The 20302-nt window shown below is 37.6% G+C and overlaps 1 protein-coding gene across 10 annotated transcripts in view; it reads right to left on the bottom strand.

The window, feature by feature from the left end:
* Positions 1-468: 468 nt before the first annotated feature.
* The window catches only part of LOC119257792 (pro-neuregulin-1, membrane-bound isoform), a 209372-nt gene continuing 189538 nt past the window's right edge, over positions 469-20302 (bottom strand). For 2 of the 10 annotated variants that reach the window (XM_054700846.1, XM_037526015.2), the window contains 7 exons: positions 19899-19957; positions 13343-13366; positions 8586-8688; positions 6874-7000; positions 4866-4996; positions 3956-4162; positions 469-1274 (listed from right to left, as the gene is read on the bottom strand). In XM_054700846.1, coding sequence (XP_054556821.1) covers positions 623-1274; positions 3956-4162; positions 4866-4996; positions 6874-7000; positions 8586-8688; positions 13343-13366; positions 19899-19957 — 1303 coding nt within the window. In that variant the 3' untranslated portion in view covers positions 469-622. Of the gene's footprint in view, positions 1275-1658; positions 1801-3955; positions 4163-4865; positions 4997-6873; positions 7001-8585; positions 8689-13342; positions 13367-19898; positions 19958-20302 lie in introns of all 10 variants that reach the window. The other 8 variants (XM_054700849.1, XM_037526017.2, XM_054700850.1 and 5 more) reach the window with 5 other exon arrangements.

Here is a 20302-nt window from a genome sequence, read left to right as displayed (position 1 = left end):
GTATTACGTTCTTCCTAATATTTAACATTACTTAATGCAGTTTCCTGCTGTAATTAATAGTAGCATGCTGTTAGATCTACTATTATCTCAGAGCCCAATGAAGCAAACCTTTGGCTGGCAGAGTAGACACAACTCATTTCATATACTGAAAGCAAAAGAAAACTTCATACAAAAGAGAAGACTATTTGGATGGATGTGCCATTACAAGACATATTGATTGGGTGCTACTATAAGCAAACAGAGGGACAGTTGCAAGTCTTGCAAATCATACATCCAGTTGGCATCATAATGCAATGCACAAGAAGCCAGCAAAAACTGAATATATGGGAGATTTTGCTGAAATACTGTGGAAAAGCAATCACGGTAACTGTACAAAACTTGCTCTCGACATAACATAACATAAAGGCACCATTGATATCTTTCTCATTTTGAAATACTGTAAAAAATTGCTACATATGGCACATAACACATTTTTACATACATATATTTAATTTATAAAAGTTTTTTTTCCTGTTTTCTATTTGCAGAACTGCTAAAATAAAATAAATTGTTTAATTTAAGGTGGAATACTTTATTATATAAAATAAAGTTTTACGGGTGAATCTATGTGTTTATTTAGGTTTTATACAGCAATAGGGTCTTGGTTAGCAATTACACTAGACAGCCTGGCCTGCATTTCTTCTTGTGTAGAGAAGCGGCCTGCTGGGTTAGTCCTGCTGTCAGCCAGGCGGAAGGCAGGGGCTGCCTCAACACTGGCTGCCAGTGGGTTCTGTATGCCCAGGAAAGGTGTATCTTCACCTACTCTTTCATCTTCTGTTTCACTCTCTGAGTTACTGCTCTCAGCACTTGTGTTGCTGTCCATTTCCAACCTGTTGGCAATGTGGCCATTGGGCTTGGTTCTTTTGGCCCGCCGGCTATTGGCGAGTTTCTTAACAGGCTCTTGAGCTGGCTCGTACTCCTGGGTGGTCTCATACTCCTCATCCTCCACTATCCTCAAGGGGCTAGGGGGAAGGCTGTTGCTCTCGTGTGCAGGGTTGTGGTGGAAGGAGTTGAATTGCGGAGGGTGGTGATCGTACTTCTCCCGCAGCCTCGGTGGTGTCACGAGAAGCAGAGGTCTCTCTTCTTCCACGAAGGGGCTGACTGCCATGGAGGGCACGGATACCGTCGTGCTGGACACAGGTGGAGACATTTCCGAAGGGGGCGATTTGGGGGAGCTTGGCGTGTGGAAATCTACAGGTGACATACGAGCCGGGGTGGTCATTGCTGACACATACCTGTGTGAGCACAGAATACCCCGCATAAGTGTGGTGGAAGAAGAGGCATATTGCAGGGAGGGAAGGGAACAGAGGTCATGATATTATGTAATCAGAGAACAAAGAATTTCTATTTGTTGTGTACTTCTTGATGATTAAACTAGGACATTCAGCACCCTTGGAATCTAAAATTATATAGCCAAGAGTTTTCTCAGAGGAGTACATGCAAAGATCAGCTACATTGTCTAGCTCATCAAAGCTTTGGGGATTTTCAAGCTCAGCATGATTTTAAATAACAGCATGTGAGTCGGGACAAAAGGGCACGAGTTCCCGGAAACCTGTCAGTTTATAAGGATTGAGGCTCAGGGATTTGGAAGGGAAAGAAGTATTTCTTAAATACTATACCTTCCTAAAGGCCAAGGGGTCTTAGAGAATGAAGCCCAAATGGGGAATGGAAGAAGATCTAAGATGAGTTGCTGATAGCTGGATCTGCATGCATTTGGCTCTGTGTGCCTTGTTTCTCCTTAGCTCAGCTATAAGATTATGTCTCATGAAAAAAAAAGAGCATAGTAACTTAGATTTATTCCTGATAACAGTGTAATACATTTGAGTGCTTTTCATTTTTCCATGAAATGCTACTTCTTAACACTCAGTTTGCTACTATCTATCCCAGTGACCAAGCCATTCAAAGGCAAACCTGACAGAATCTTACGTTGGCTTCACAGATAGGCCCAATCTCTGGTCTACCTCTCTCCCCAAACCCAGGTCTGCATCAGTCTTTGGCTTATCTTTTGTGACTGTTCAAGGGCTGACTGTCCCACGTTACCTTATGTCATGCTATGTCTGATAATGTTTGGTGAATCTGGTCATCAATACATTGAATGCATTGCTTTTACCATATCAGACATCTTCTCCCAGGATGAGAAGACCGGATTAGGTACTGAGAAAGAATGTGGTTTATTCAGAGTCACATTTCTCAGCTTTTGATAAAAATGTTACCGATGCATAGCGCTAAATGACTCTTTTCTTCACATTGACATTCACAGAGACTAATTTGGCATGACCTGTGATGACACAGGACACCATCATCTGAACTCTACCTAACAGGAACAGGAAACCTATTAACTCTCCTGCTTTTTCAGTCATGATTCAGAGTCATATGGATGTGAGATCTAGCTGTGTCTAAAATGGGAATGTGTCTAGAGATTGAAATATTTGGGGCTGGAGTCTTCAGACTTTTTTCTTTTGGGATACTTAAATTAAACTTCTTGAGAAGTGCTAATCAACACGTAAGAATGATTCATCTTTCCTGTCCATGATCTCTGGGTTCAGGTATATTTTGCAGTCTTAGATAATATCTGGGATATGCAAGGAAGCCTGTGACAACAGGGAAATGCCAACCCTTAAAGACAGACATCATATGTAGCAGTGAAAAAAGAGCGTATCCCTAGTCTCCTTTTCAAGTTTCAAAAATGACTGAATTAGGACAGATAGTCTTCATTAATACATAAAGATATAATCAAATGATTTAGGACTAGTTTTAAGGCAACTTTGGACCATGTCTAATTTTTCACAGATGAATTACAGAACAATCTGTAATACCATTTTTGGAAAAATGCCCTTGAAGAAGTGATCAGCAGGCTTTATATGACATGTAAGCCCAGAAATGTCATCCTTTTTGTAAGTATTTCTTTGTCCAGGAGTTGGAAGAGTCTATCAAAATTATCTCTACCCATGTAACTGCCAATAAGCATGGAGAATATTGCATAAACCTTTTAACCAGTGGTCAAGATCAGACTGAGATGACAATAAACAAACAAACAAGCAAACAAAATCCTACTGGATTTGAAAACAAGTTAACAGCCTACTGATGTGTTAGAAGTGGTTGTTGGATATAACTCTCTTCCAGTTCAAGTGAAATGGATAAAGAGAATCTATGAATTCAGTATCCTATTAAGTATCTCTTAGAGTTTACTTTTCTCTGGTTTTTATTTTACCTTTGCTGTAACTCCCCCAACCCCATCCAATATCCCAGAAGAAAGTCAAAACATTCTATAATTAAGGGCTAATAAATGGCAATATCTGCTTTGAAAACCACCTGTGAAGACTGCAGACGCAGCATCAAAGAGATTTATTTATTTATCCCTTCTTGGAATTTCATGAGAGGGAGACTATATATGGTGGAACACAAGCAGTTGTTCCCCGTGACAGTCAGCAGTGACATAGCCCTTGATTTGATTTAACTGAGGCTGGAAGGGAAGAAAGAGTTAACACATGAGACCACGAGGCCGGCAAGACCAGTGTTTGGATAACTGGCAAACTGTAATTTATAGAAGGGTCCTTATTAAACACTGACGCCATCTCTCTAAAGTTACAACTGAGATAACTGAGACCCAGAGGGGGTCAGAGCCTGAGGTCAGAGCTAGGAACTCCGAGTTTGCTGCACCTTCCACATCAAACCATTCCAGCTCTTTTAAGAGTCTGTTGCCTGTCAGCCACTGGGACGATGCAAGAAGCTCAGAAGAAATGAGTTCAGTCACACAAAAAGATGACTCCATCAACTGGGAGCATTCCTAGAACACGCAACTGCTGCCCCTTATTCTCATTAGAGTAGATTTCCTTAGGTAAGACCGCAGGTGCTCACGGGGATTCTCTGACTGGGATTCTTTCTCCTCTGCAGTAGCTTTGCCCTTCGGTTTTACCTTTCACTATGAGGAGAGTCTCGATAGGAGTCAGGGGTTTCTCTGGCATGCCTGAGGAAGCTGTTACATTCACGAGGTCCTCCCATGCCATTAAGACGTCCTCTTGGGCCCCCGGTTGGACTGCTGTGCCTACTGTTTTCTATGGATGACATCATAATGACAGAATGGCTTTCCGAAATGATGCTTTCAGTGTGTCCATTGCTCCAGCTAGAAGGGAAAGGTGAGAGACAGAGATATACTTAAATTATTTACAAAAATGGAAATGAAAAGAGCTGGTCATATAGTTCTAATGAGTGGTGTATCAGTAGTTCACTATGACTTGTCTCAGATGCATCCACCGAACATATTTATCAAATGCCACTATGAACTGAGCAATCACAGAGTCTCTCTAATCTTATGGGGCTTAGGTTAAGGAAACATTTGCCCTCTTAGCTGCATTTGGAAGTCAAGTGTTACCCTTGGTAACATACATTCGGCTATAACTCACCAGGACATTTGAGAACTTAGGGGTCAACATCTTAAATAATTCTCACATGCATTTGCCAGGGCAATCTAATTATCAGAAGAAGCCAACTTCTGAGTAGAGATCACATAGCATCTTAAACAAACTTCTCCTAGTGTAGAAATTTAGTGAATGGTAGGCCATGAGTAAGGATAATCTCTGAAATGGTGAACAAAAGTCCTGCAGGGAAGGAATTATTTTTCCTTTCATAACAATGGAAAAATTAAGACCCAAATTAAAGCAATTTAGGAGGTAGAGCCAGTTGATGTCAAAAGTCTGTTTCTGTCTAAATTATATTTTACCTCATCGACTGTGTCTTCTGCCCCGTTTTTAGGCCACGATAGCAAAAGACTATGTGGAAAAATTCATACTGCAGAAATGTCATTTAAATTTTAAAAACTCTCATACCTGTGACTAGGAGTCTGGGTGACAGTAGTGGAATGATGAGCTGTTGAGGTATAGTGACTGGTGGAAAAAGACGTCTCTGCTTCTCTTTCAACAATATGCTCACTAGAGATGACATTTTTAGATACGTATTGCTGGATAAACAAAGAGACACAACTTGAAGATTAATGCAGATCAAAACACTAACACCAAGCAAAAAAATCCATTCCAATATATAAGCTTAATAATAAATTCAATTTCTCCATCGACCAATGGCAAACCCTACTCGTACTACAACAGCCTTTTAACGAATTAAATTCTTGAATTACTCTTTGGGTATGCACACATGTAGGTCCTTCTATCAGTGAGAGAGGACTGTTTTTAAGTTGTTTTAAATGTGGTTAGAGTTTGCAGGATTGAGTTAAATATCAGGAAAAGGAATGAACATGAAGAAAGGCCTAAATAAAACCGATGGGCCATATGTTCTATAGAACTTTATGCGTTCTTGGAAACCCAAAAAATATACAACTTGAATTGTGTTTGAAACTCTAGTTGGTCCTCCTAGGGGAAAGTCTATTCCATGTGGCTCCGTTGGGAAAGTAAATCTAGCTTTTAAGAAAGTAAAACTTATAAGGAGACGATGGTAAAGAAAATGAATGATTTCTCAACTGTGTACCATTTCACTTTTCCTTGGAAGGCTATATATGCTCAGTGAATCCAATTAAAATAATATTTAACTATTATTGAGATACACTAAATGTCACTGAGATAAGTGTTTGATGTAGATTATCCTGTTTAATACTCATAAGAACTTCTTGAAGTAGGTATTATTTTTCGTTTGTCTTTATAATGAAGAAATAGGCTTTGGAAAGGTTAAAACCCAAAGTCACACATCTTGAATCACAGCTGGAATCTAGGCAGTCATTCTGCCTCCCGTCTATTATACATACACAGTGACAGGTTATAGGTGTACACTTATGAATTCTGCAGAACATTGGAATGAACACTGGTAGAGTGAAGAAAGCAACCAAGTATGTTACTATATTAACATCTATTGTAAAAATCTCCTGAAGTTCTTTGTTATAAAACTTGCTATTTGTTTAGTAACCACCAATCTGAATTTGGGACTGTGACATATTGGTTTCACAAAAAATATTCATTTTTCTATAGGATAGAAAATGATACCACAATATAATTTTAATCTTTGCTTATAAAAAAGATAAACATTGGAGAGAAATGAGGAAAACAGGAAGAATTAGGGTGCACCAGGAAGAGCAAGAGTCCAAAAATCAGGAAACTTGAGTTCAGCTCTGGCTCTTATCTATAATAGAAGGAAGGTTTAGAAGAGACTAAAGACTCCACAATCTCCTATCTCCTATATTTTTAAAGCTGAATATATGATTAATTTTAAACAAAGCATCTGAATGATTAAAGACATATTTCATCTGGAGGGTTTGCTATCACTTAGAAATAGCCAGGGAATAAAAAAGTATTATATTCTTGTAGTTTTGCTACTGAGAAGCACGTTAGATAATTCTCCTGACCTTTCTTCCCTTGTAAATCAGAATCAGTAAATCATGAGATATTGTGAAATGCCTTTAGTAAAAATAACTCTAAAGTTTCAGCTCAATTTTTGGTATTAATCAATTATAGACTGACTAGAGTAGCTTTCATATTCAAATTATAAAAAAATAAAGCATTTCCTTCTGATTCTTGTATCATTAATTTTATTATTTTTCTTCATGTTTTTCTTCCTTTCTTTCCAATTATGACTTTCCTGCAGAACAAAACCAGCATTATTATTCCAACCCCTTAATGAACACTTTATAAGAGGAAATGTGCTGGTTTTACAGTAACCAAATCCACTTTTAAAAATGTTCCCATTATTTTCTCCTGGCAAAACCTCGGATTCCTGGAAGCCATGGTGATTAATGGCAGCAGTTAAGAGCCTAAGAGCTTTAGAAAATAAACTTCAAGGTGCTTGAACTGAGGAGGGATGCTCAGATCTTTCCACTGGCCAGAGTCAACATACATTCACCAGCTGAACGTTCTCGGGGGGTGGATTCGGGTGGTGAGGTCCATTTGCTATGTTCACCATGTTGTTGCGTTCAGACCGAAGACTCTGCCGAAGCCGATCATGGAGCTTTTTCCGCTGTTTCCTGGAGAGGAGAAGGGAAGCGTTTATTTGTTTCTTTTATTTACTCTTCTTAATACAGTCGATTCTTCATTCCACCAAGATGTAACTCAAGGCAGTGGACTGGTGGTGAAGGAGAGGGAAAGGCTTTTGCCACTCCATCTCAGAAGCTGCCTTGGGCAGAAGTGGCATCAAGCATTCTAAGTAAATAGATTTAAGAAGCCGATGGAATTCTTACAAAAATTTAACCAGGCTGCTGAAGGATCAGGGAAAAGGAGAAAATGACATCAGTCAAGCTGATATTGGGCTACAAACCCACTTTCAAATCAATCCATCTTTGTCTAAGTTTTACAGATGGTCATTTGTCCTAGGTCATCATTTTTTGAGGTGGAATTGATAAGTTTTGCCTGTGGGTCTCTATAAGAGAATTCATTTAGAGTTTGCCTGTGCATCTCTTTAAGAAAATGCAGTTAGTGTTGAATCTATCCATTACACATCATATGCATGAATAGCATTGTAGATGAGTGAAGAAGTATAATTTTTTGCCAGTAAACTTTGGTATAACTGTAACATGATCCTGCCTAGTAATATTTTTTGTATAATTACAATTGAATCTTGAAATATTAAGACTGAGTCTGTGAATACTCAAAGGTGAATTCTATGAAGGCTTATCTCCATCACTTAATTCTGGCAACACACTGAATCCCGGGGTATTCAAAAAAACAATTGAGCCCTTGACTGTATGCCATAAAAGTATATTGGCTTTTTCCTCAGTGCAACGTTCAGATCATCATCTTTCAATGGTTAATTTAGATGAAAGAATTATGTGATTAAACAACAACAATGACAAAAAACCCAAAACTGTTAATTAATATCATTTCAAACTTGAAGTGGAAGTTATATGTAAGAGCGACCAGTAAAGTGAACTCATGGCATACAGAAATTATTACTGTTAGTATGGACCCAATTTAAAAGGTTAAACATAATGAATAATATCTATTTTAATTTTTTCCTCTTGTATTTTTCAAAGCAAATTTTGCTTTATTTTCCTCATGATATTCCTTTAGTTCATCTCACTTTGACAAGATTTGAACTAGCTAATTAGATGTAATTGGAGAACAATCACCACAATATTCAGAAAACTTTATTTCAAATACTACTGTTTTCTTTATCTCCCAAATCCAAATTGGGTTTGACCTCAGTCATGAGGTGACAAATGTACCTTGTACCTACCACTCTCTTGTCAGAATGTGGCGTGTGCAGGTACATGGTAAACACACACCTCTGCTCCTACACAAGCCTGTCCCCAGGACCCTTCTCCAGTCATGGGGCTGTGGGCACTTATCAGCCTGTCCCCAGGACCCTTCTCCAGTCATGGGGCTGTGGGCACTTATCAGAAGTCTTCCTCAGACTGTCAAGGCTTTGTAATGCATGTGATTAGGAAAGATTCTCAAAATGGATTATTCAGTGTAAAGAATGAGGAGAAATTTCCCTCTGATCCCCATAATTTTTTTTCATGACTAGACGGTGGAGTCTAGTTTCTGCAAAGCCCTTGCCCGCTAAGCCCTCTGAGGGCTAAGAAAAGAGAGGTGTGGAGGAGGAAAGTTTACTTGGTTTTGCAGTAGGCCACCACACACATGATGCCAACCACCAGCAGGGCGATGCAGATGCCAGTGATGGTCAGCACCCTCTTCTGGTAGAGCTCCTCCGCTTCTGGAAAGGGATGAGAGCAGATGTCACCAAAGTCACCTTCTAGCTTCCTGGACTAAAACTGAACAGTAAGCATGCGGTATGACATTGTCCATATTCACAAGAAAATAAATATGTAACAATTCATAACATCTGCAGACATACTTAAGGGACAGCATACTCTGCACTACTTTGAACATTCACAGCAAAATCTGCTAAGGTCACTGACAATAAATATGTATATATATATATATATATATACACTATCAATTATTTTAATTATAAACTAGGTATATATATGCATTAAACTGGCAAATCATAAACATTAATTATAAAATAACTACATTGTTAAAACTAGTTTTTTAAAGACAATCTCTTGCAAAGACAACAGGAATCAATGTCCACGAAAGAGCTGGATTGGTACTCCTGACGACCCACACCCCAGCCTCCCATCCTTCCCCCTTTCATTTATTTCCAGCTATTTTATATTCCAGTGGTCTTCACAAAAAGCCATTTCTAACTTAAAAAAAAAAACACCTCAAAGACATTTGCAAACATGAACTTGACTTGTAGTTAGCAATTAAATTGAGGCAGGATCTCCATGATTTAACAATAAAATGTGATCATAAGTAACACAATTGGAGTCACAGGGTACTGTATCAGAGAAAACTCAATATGGTGAGTAGGACAGACCTTGTCCAAGATGAAGATTTGTCCCCTAGAGGGCAATTATTATTCAACCATTGTATTTAGTGATTTCATTTACTCGGGTTGTAGGAATAGTCATGGTGCCTTTTTGCATAGAAAACATAAAAAAATATGTTAAGACTTTCTGACAACCCAATGGTTGTATAAAGAAACACTTTATACAAATGATGCACAATTTGGACTAGATTGTACATCCCTGCACTGACCAATTTGGCAAATTGGCTAATGGAGGTTACACTAATGAAGTGGGAGGCTTAGAACATTGACCTAAAGATACTATCCCAAATGTAACCAGTCTCTTATTCATAGAAGTCTATTTGCAAACTGGATTTTTTTGAGGGGATAGCTTGATTATTCTATGATATAATGATATAATGTAGGGTCAGGTTTTTAACAAGATTGTCTGATTAAATGGTGAAGGTGATCCCTTACGAGCCATTATAATTACACTTCTTGGGAGAATTACAAGTTCACTAAGAAAGAGCACTAATTGTGCTCTACAAGTGCACAATGAGCAGACTAAGCTGTACTTGTACACTTGTACAAGTGCACAATTAGCAGACTATTCTGATTAGTAAGCTGGTAAAGAACTGGAAATTTCATCTAAATGAAGGTCTCTTTTCTGGGCATCAACCTGAAGCTGTAAGGAACATTTTCCATTTCCATTTTCAGTTTCAGCAACCACGCCTTTTTTTTTTTTCCCATTGACAGAGGGTGATTTGCAGGAAGTTTTCTTGAAATGAAAAAGTGCATTTTAATTTCTATGATACAGTAGACCTTATCATTAAACAAAACATTTCCTACAAGCCAAGCCCATGGTAATCAAATTCCAGTTAACAGGTCAGGAACATCGTCAAATCACATTAATCTAGCACTGATTATTAACAGGAGGAGAAGGAGAAGTCAGCGGGTAAAAGACTAGAATGCCGCAGAGATTATACAAAACCAAACCAAAAGGGTTGGAAGTGGAAAGAAAAAAACAAACCAGGAGGACAGACAGACTGACAGAATGACAGAGAGAGGGAGGAATCAGGTACAGGGGAAAACAAGGTTCAAAGAGAAGGAGCCATCTGAAGTCCCTGGCACAGCATGCCCGATACTAAGGGAGGAAAAAATAAATAAAAGAAAACCAGAGGGAAGATGCTAGGGCAGGAAGAAAAGGTGGATGCAAAGTTGGAAGGGTTATCCCATACAGCATAACGCCTAACCTAGGCTGGTGGGTTCTTGGAAGCCACAATTAGAAAGCAAGGCAGCTGGCGTTGCGGTGAAACAGTGGACCAGGAGTGGAGCCATGTGTCTGTGCCGCAGAAGTGAAATGAGGATTCGGGATGTGAATGCTCGTGTGTTAATTGCATGTGTTGGCCTCTCCCGTCCCCCCAGCCACAGGATTGGGAGTTGCATTTTATGAGGTGTTAATCTGTGAGCTGATGCCATCGGAGCCTCCTCCTTGTATTTCAGGGGTCAGTCTATGTCTAAGAAGGAGAGGTGTCAACTCCCCCCACCCCTCAGTCCTTTTCCAAGGGACCCAGGATGTGGAGCAGGTCTCCTTCAGCTGTGATGATTACGTTGAGAAACAGAGTAGTACTGTTGCCAAGAAAACAGAGACCCTGCTTCATCGTGTCCTCTTTTGCCTGCCCTATTTTTCTTTCTTTTAAAAACAGTTAGGGCTTGGTAGTGCTGACATCTTATCATTCTATCTTTAGAAAAAGTCAGGAAATTGCTTCTGCAAACTATGAAAAATGGCCTGTATACAGGAACAAAGCAGGGAAAGGCATTATGCAGACTCTCAGGGATCTTCGGATACTTTTTGGGGTTGTTAAATTATAAAAGAATAGATGGACTTGGGGTTTGAACAAATAATGTACAGCAACTCATTCATTCTTTTTCTCTTCTGCAGAAAAAATGAGTGTCTACTCATTTTTTAGTAAAATCTGTCGTAAAATGAAAAGGAGGCCCAATAAAGGCCAGACAGTAAAGCACATGGACTTCGGTGAACCAATGACAGCCAAGGCCCGCAGAACCCGGACATGGGATTTCGATTCTGCATTCACATCAGCATTTGCTGAAGGCATTAAGTGTTTCTTGTCCAAATCCTCTTTTATCTTCCCATGTTGATTAGATCAGGTAAAACCCCCGCCCCCCCACAATATGAATGTGTCAAAAGAGAAACACTTGATGAACAATAATATAAACAGTGGGTTCTTTTCACCACCCCTCTCCCTTATTTTTTCCCTAGCGTGCCTGGGTCAATAGGGCAAGAGCAAATTAGAGTTAGCACTGAAAAGAAGCTGTCAGGCCATTGGCAGCACTGCCCTAATGACTTGAAATGCTTCCGAGTCTTTACTCCATGGTTTGGCTGGCTGCATTGAAGTGAACCAGATCAAGCACGTTTTTGTCTCATTTGACCTGGCCAAGAGACAGAGGGTTTGTTTGTCTCAATTTTATTTGACCTTTAATGTCTGATTTTCCTTAAGGAGGGAACATTCTGGTTTTTAGTACACTGACTCCCCTGGGACTACAGTCTACGAGGTGGGCAGCACTTGCTATACTAACCCTTGAGGTCTTACTGAAGGAGAAGTCATATATATGTCACTGTTTGGGAATTGAAATATGTGTTTCTACAGTTAGATGTTAAAGTGGGAAAGGTGCTGTTAAGGGGATAAGGGGCCTGGGGGTCATTTTCCATCTCCCTTCAGGAAAGGCCAATAAAACTTTTCAGAAGTGGGGCAGTTTTTGTCCTGCGGGAAGTAACTGAACAGATAACTCCTTGCTCAAGTGACATGCTGCCCAAGAGACACCAGGGGCTTCTCTCTCCTGGGACATGATCTCTGATATGCAGAGGATCATCACATAATTGTGGGGGTTTTCCTGGGAAGTGAATAGCTTTCTCCTAGACCTTTTGGGGAGGAACGGGCAATTCATTGAGTTTCTATTCCTGTAACTGCTTTAGCTTGCAAGCATCTCATTTCCCACAAATTTGTAAAGGACCCTCAGTTGAGACTGCGATTTTATCATCCAAAAGCAAGCAGCAGCTGTAGGGGGCTCACAGCAGGATGTCCCTGACACCAACTGGATGGGGATCAGATTCAGCTAATCAGGACCCTGCTTTGTGGAGCTACTGCCCCAAGGCTGCATGCAGTGTCAGGAAGCCCATTGGCCTGCACTCTGGAGCCTCTGGGAATGTGGCACCACGTCCCCCTTCTCCCAAGACTGGCTTTTTCTCCCGACTACTTTGGATGATGACCTTTGAGAGGACTATGTCCCAAATTCATATATTTATAGGAGATATTTTGTTTACCGTGTGAAATTTTCCATTTGATTACTTGTCTGGTTAATCTTAGCGACTCGAGTTTAATTCCATTAGAATTTCCACTTAAAACAGCACAAGCTTGTTTCTTTCTGTTTTCTGTTTCCCTGCTCATTAGATAATGAAGTTGACTAGAGTAGTGCTTGAGTAGTTCCAGAAAATCATAGTAGTTCAAGTCTTTGCTTATAATATTGTGTTGCAATGTAAGGACATTCTGTGTTACTACATTAAATGATTTTTACATTGTATGTCAAATTCCTATTAGCCTAAGATGTGGTGTGTTTGCAAGCTAATGCATTTAAAGCTTCTTTTGTCCTCAGGCCCCTGGTTTGGTTTCTCTGCAGCCACTCCAACTTATTCCAGCTCTGAAATAACAGCATCACTAGATCCAATCAATGGGTCAAGGAATGTGGGATTTATGTGATTTTGCAGCAGGTGAGATGATTTTAAACCCTAAGTGAAGCTTGGAATGCTGCTGCACTAAGTAACATTTCAAACTAATCATAGATTGAAAGCAGAGAAATCATTGTTATAGCTGTATGATCCCTTCTAAAGAAAAAGGAAATTAGTCAGGAACTGAAAGGTAAGAATAGGAAAGGAAAAAGATTTCAGCTCAGAGACTCTAAATTCTGCAGGCTAAAAGGAATGATGATTGGTCCATACCCATAAATTCAATCCCAAGATGCTCTGCCAATGCAGAAAGTTGACAAAAAAAGAAAGAAAGGGAAAAAGTTTCAGAAAAGAGCAATACACTGCACTCCAAAACACATTACACATGATTATTATGGCTCTCTGTGCGTGCACACTGAACAGAACAAATGGTGGGTGGTTAAGGAAGCAGTGCTCAGGTACGCCTCCTTGAGTCCACAGAGGGAACTTCTCTTTTAAAGAGGTGTGCAAATACCAGCACACTGTCTTTATTAACCCTTAAAAGACCTTACTGAGGGAGAAGTTGTATAGTGAACTGTCCTCTATACTACATTATTTGGGAACAGCAGCTTAGTATTTATAATCAGAAAAGGCACAATATTATTTCATTTCCCTCTTTTTTAACGTAAAGTTTCAGGGAGGGGAACTTTTTTTACCCATAGGCACACAGACAGTGGCAGAGCCAGGGACAGAAGCCAAGAAGATAGTAATGTGGTCTGATAATTTTATGATGTTGGATTTACATTTTTCATCACTTGTTGATTGTCATGCTCTAATACTTCCTTTTGTTTTGGCTATTTTTTGAAAGATATTTCTTTCTCTTCTCCTAACTTCCATTCTCCACCATTTGCATAGCATATTTCATACACAGAGAGCAACAAATGTTTCTGTCCAAAAAGCAGGACAGGGTATTGGGGCACTGGAGCCTACTTCCAGATTTTATTCATATAATTTCTATGTGCTACAAGACAAATCTCAAAGTCACGATTTTTCAAATTAAAAAAGGGGGGGCAGAATATAATTCCTGGGGTTTTAGTTAATTTTATTACTCTCAAACAGAGAATCAATTTTCTGATCAGTCCATGGGGTTGAGTGCCAAAGCCCAGATGAGCACGAACAGCCTAGGTGCTCAGAGGATCTGCAAGGCTGTTGAAGGAAGGGAACCCCATGGTGTGAGCCCATAGGCCCATCCTGGAAGAACTGATGGTGGAGGCACCACGATGCAGGACTGGCAGAACTCTCACAGGCTCAAATGAGGAAATTGGAAAAACAAGCAAAATAATAAAATGACACTTTGTGTTCTTGCAACAAAAATAATTTATCATCATGAATGACCTTTATGAACTCGCTGTCTATGCATGTGTGGTGGAGAAGCGGGTGGGATAAAAACAGAGAAAACTCTGAAAGCCAAGGTTCTGAGGTCTATAGTTCTTCCCTTAATCACTGATCAGGGAGACAAAAGGGCAGTTAAAAAATATAGCAAGGCATCTCCTGAATTTAGAATATTCAGTAGAGGTGTGTTTCTCTTACTAAAATATCAATTTAGGCCAAAATGCTTCACAAAGAGCAGGGAAAAGTGACACTAAGTGTACAGGAGTCATCCTGGCTTCAGTTCCTGCCTCTGTCATTTTCCTGTTTAGTGACTTTGGGCAAGTTTATTTCTTATTGACAAGATGCTTATGATGCTAAGCATGTCTTGTGGAATGATGCTGTGGCATAAAAGAGGCATGAAATAAGTGGGCCAACAGCACAAGGGTTTACCAGCTTGGAGAACAGACACATCTGGTGATTTACCTTGGACCACTTACTGCATGTAGGTTTACTTTTGACTAATTTCATGGCCAGGAAACTCTGAAAGTTCCTGGGATAGATCCAGTCATTTAGACTTTAAATAATCTTGCCACCTCTTAAGGAAATGAAGCTTTCCGGATTTAAAAAAAAAATGAATTACATTAATAATATCAAGAGAGGCAATCTAATAGAAAGTTCCCTCTGCCTAGAGTCCAAAGTCATCAGGCAAATAATCTGAGCTTTTCACAAATTCAAAGACAGAGAATTTGGGGTTAATTTGGTTGCACAATATTCACAGCAAAATAAGTTTATTCAAATTCACACAAATTTCTCTTGCCTCTGTGCAACACTTAATTTGGCAAATTGAAATTTTTTTTCCCATTCATTTCTTTCATATGAACTTTGGCACATCAAGGTGCAAAAACTCATTTTCCAATGAAGTGATAATAAATTTCCCTACACATTTCCATGAGGCTGTGGCTTAATTTTTCTCCCTACTACCCCCTCCACCTCTCACCTTTTCCTCCTACCAATCAGTAATAATTTAAGGGTTAAAATCAGGAGGAACTGCAGAAACTCCTTCCAGAGAATCATTATTCCATGCCTACGTGAACACTGCTAATGATCTATATTAGTTGCGTAGAAAGCTTGGTTAGGTCTTCAATAAAATTAGTAGCATGCCCATGCATACATATGACTGCATTTACAGTTTATAGGTAAGTCTGTGAGCCTAACTATAATTTCATTTCATGGGAAGTCATTCATATCAGGCAGCTCCAATTTCAAATAATTCAAAGGGAAATTGGTACTTAAAATTGGAATCTCTTCTGGCCATAAGCCCTAACAAGGAAACAAGCAGAGGAAACATGCATCAGTCATTCTAGACTTGGAGCAAATACTGCTCTAATTTATTTTTACTATTGGTGGCTACATTTCTTCCATTGTGAGACAAGAAAAGCAGAATACACAAATACTTTTCATTTTATGAAGAGGTTATTGCTTTCTATCTGTTCTATTTAATCTAATGTTGGCTTAGGCTCATTATGTATCATATGCTTCCTATTGAACTTCAGCCTAGACACCACATTTTTCAAATTAAATTAATAATTCAAAAACACAAAGGTTACTGTAAACAATCTAGTTTTCTTTTCTACATGTGATTTCCTGCTGTGCAGTAAGCAATATAAAAAATTAATTTAAATCTAAGATGCTTCAGAAACTATTAAATATTGACTCACTCTGCTTTATAATTTTATAATTGTTTGAAGAAAACTGATTAACCTGCAGGTTAATTTAAATTTTCAATTGCATTAGAGAAAAGAACAATAAAACAACTTTCTTTTACCAAAGTGATGCATACATGCAATTATGGTTTCTGTTAAAATTTGAAGGCAATTAGGATTTTATTCTTTAATATCTTGGACCTCCTTAAGCAAATAATCTGAAAGACATATGTGTATTATTGCTTTCTGCCACCCTGAGGTTTCTGAAGGAGTTCAGTCACTGCCAGTTCTAAATGGGACCATTTCAGTGTTTGATTTTAATTTTTGACTTACCTTTACAAATGTAGGGCTTTTTTTTTTTTTTCGCACACATACGCATCCATATTGCCACTGAGCTCTTGGGAATGTAACAGGAGTCTTTCCCCTGGCTCCCAAGTTTCCATGTGCACCAAGCACACTCAAACACACACATACACACACATATACACAGAGTACAATTTCATTAACACACAGTTGGGATTTACAGTTTTGTCATAGATTAAATATGCCTTTATTCTACTCTCAGCAAAATGTCTATGCTTGATAAATCTACTAACAGCATTTAGAAATCTACACAAATGATTTACTCACTACTAACCTATGATTCAAAACAATAGTTTTGAATATTTGAATATTTAAGGATATCTGCTATATAGGTTTATTCATTCTCAAATGTGTCTAAATGTTCTAAAAGTGTACTTTCTTGCAATATTCTATAATTTGTGCTGTTTTGTGATTATTTCTTACTGTGTGTTAATATATATGACATACTTGCTTCATACTGCCTCGAGCTATTGAAGCTGTGAATGCCTTCATTTTTTTCTCCCTATGAAGTCTATAAATCAACAAATCAGTATGGATTGCCTGTACACTTTCACACACACACACACACACATACACACACAATCCTTTCAAGTAGGAATTCTGTCAATAGGTCAAATTTGAAGCTGATTAATCTTGACAGTATTTCCTAGAAAGTTCTATAAATGTTTTATTTCAAAACAAATGTTGCCTGCAAGAAAGTCATATGAAATGTACATTTGTTCCTTTCTTTCATATTTTAAAGTGACTTTATATATATATCATACAAATGATATATATACATCATGTGTATATTTATATGACATATATATTATAAATCAATAAGTGCCCCATAGGACACTGACCATAAAATTGCATCAGACACTAATAATGTAAGTTATGTGTTAATAAACACTTTAAAATTATATATTCTCTTAGAATGTTATTCTTCAGCTAAAATATGGTTTGATAAGTTAATTGCTCTCTTCTCTTTAAAGCTGGGGGATATCTTTTCTTTAAAATTTTTTTCTCATGTTTTATGAATAAATAATTACATTTTAAAAATTACCACTGTGGTGACTTTTTAAATCCTTCTTGCAGCCTTCATTGCTACCGAACATAAAGTTCCTAGAGTAGCAAAAATTTTTTTCCTACCTTCTATGTGGGAGATTACATAAATAAGAATTGAGAAATTAAGACATAGAGATTAGAAAATTAACTCTGAGCAAGACAGCTTTGTAAACGGTTTCTGATAATAAGTTCTTGCTTTTTCAGACATGAAGCAGCATAATGCACAGTCATTATGAATTTTGTTCCTAAGTGCGCTTCCTACCAATCTTTGTTAAATCATGTTAAATATGAATGCTGCTTTCTTGGATGTCTTCTAAAAGCATCACTGCACACTTATTGAAGAATGTACTTAAAGAGTCACACTCTGATTAAATACATACTGGCTATTTTTGAATGATATGTTATGAAAGTGAAAGGGTCTAAAAGAGAAGTTGAGAATATTTTCTCTGGTTACTACGGTCATATCTAAAATGCTTTGCTGTTTGGGGAATATCTACAGTTTTACAAGATTTTATATAGTGCCCCAACAGTCTTCAAGGCACAATGACACTCTAAAACACTGAACATTTCAGCAGAATATGAATGTTCATAATTTTCATTGAATTCTAAAGTATAGTTTTCTTGCCAGTTTGGCTGAATCTAGTTTTATTTAAATACACACATTTCTAAAAGGAATCACTTTAATATATTAAATAAAATTCTATTATTTCTCTCCTGTTTTTACTTTCCATATTATTTACCTTTAACAAGTTTATCTATAGCTAAGAAAAATTCTGCCCAATATATGCATATTATTTAAGGATTTGTGAATAAAGACTGTATTTGGAAATTAACTATGATGATTTACCATTTTTTCACAATAAAAATGATCTAGAACATAATTTTTGATGTATATCCCTTGTAAATACATAAAATTACTACCTCACTAAATAAGTGATTGAATATTACAGCTCTAACCTCCACATAATGCATATGGATTTTATTTTTCCATGGAATTTATTCTTCCATGACTGTTGAAAGGAGGAAAAAATCTTATTCTTTGCATGCATCTGAATAAAGGTAAATCTGTTTTTCTTAGGTAAATCTGTTTTTCAATGATTAATTTGTATCATTAATTCTTGTGTTTTGCAAATTTATACTGCAAAAAGCTATGTGAAATAACTTTTCTAGTTGGGCAATTGGCAGTCCTCACTGCCTGCTTCTGTAAATAAAGTTTTCATAGCAAACCACCATGCAATCAGTTTATACAGTGTCGGTGGCTGTTTTCATGCTACAATAGCAGAGTCAAGTAGTTGTGATGGTGATGGTATTATTTCTCATTTGATTATTACAAAAAGAGATTTCAACCTCTGATCTAAATGGATAACTAAATAGAATTCATTTAAAAACAATGCTTTGAAAGCTCCAGAATCAAAAGCTGTATTCCAATTCATGATGGAAAGACAAATATGTAGTTTAGATATCTATACAATTACATTTAATGTGAATCAGTTCTTTTAGAAATGATATTCAAACCCTCATAAAGCCAGAGAAATTAATCATGATATCCCATTTCTGCATTTAATAATACGTATGTATGTACACACATATATATACACACATAAATAAATGTGTATATATATACATATATTTAATAGTGAACTCATATTACAAAGCAAATAATTTAAAAAACAACTGTTTCCCCTAAAATATTGAAATGAGCATAAAGAAATGCTGACATAAATAAATGCTTGTTTAAAACTAGTCCTGATTCACTTGTTTCCTAAGCAATGAAACAGAAGCCAGCATATCTCATTTGCCATGAAATGTTTGTTTTAAATTTTCCTACTCAGTGTCTTTTTTTATACCTAAATGCAAACTGTTTGGTTAATGAAAAGAAACATCTGAACTCTTTTTATTATGTTTATTTGTTATAAATAACACATTCTCAACCAAAATGAACTTACCATCATTTCAAGTGCATATCAGTTACAACTTAGCAACATCTTTTTCAGGATGTTGTCATTTTATAAAGAAGATGAACTGTTCAGTGGAAGGATTTTATTTTATCAATAAAAGTGAGACTTTTAAATGCCTTTATTATAATTGCACTGTTTGATATTGACTATCATTTTATATCACATTATCCAGAAACATCCGGAGCCTCACATACCTATCAGTAACTCAAAGCCAACTAATCACGGACAGAGGAAGTAATACAACCGCTTTTGTTAATGTTCTCATGCGACAGGCAGAGGCAGTCAATGTTAGATCTGGTAAAACACATCTAGCTCTAGGTGGAATCTGAGGGGAGATGCAGCAACAAGAAAGCAGCACCGACTGAGCATGCTCCTATTCAGGCAGAGACAGAAAGGGAGTGGACGTACTGTAGAAGCTGGCCATTACGTAGTTTTGGCAGCGATCACCAGTAAACTCATTTGGGCACCTGAGAGAAGAAACAAAAAACAATGGTAGAAAAAACAGAGAAAAAGAGAAGAGGTGAATATATGCTAGAAAGAAGCTCCTTCAGTGTCATTTGACTGAATTTGGTGAGTTCACGCTCAGGAACTGAATCTTTGTCCTAATCATGGCTTTCAAACTCTGGCATTTCCCCCAAAGGGTTATGCATTTGGACAAAATATTGTATGGGTTTGTATGATAAAGATCCAAGCATTTTATGTGACTGCTTTCTTTCAAAGGGAGCCACTTACAATTAAAGCTGACATCTTGCTCATCTCAGTTTTCCATTTGAGAGCTTTGGTCAAAAACATTGGAAGGAAATTTTTTTTTT

The sequence above is a fragment of the Talpa occidentalis genome, unplaced genomic scaffold, assembly GCF_014898055.3.
Source record: "Talpa occidentalis isolate TD23 unplaced genomic scaffold, MPIMG_talOcc4v2.1 talOcc4.4, whole genome shotgun sequence".
In the NCBI taxonomy this organism is placed as follows: Eukaryota; Metazoa; Chordata; class Mammalia; order Eulipotyphla; family Talpidae; genus Talpa; species Talpa occidentalis.
The sequence above is the reverse complement of the archived record's forward strand: the minus strand, read 5'-3'. Positions and strand labels throughout refer to the sequence as shown.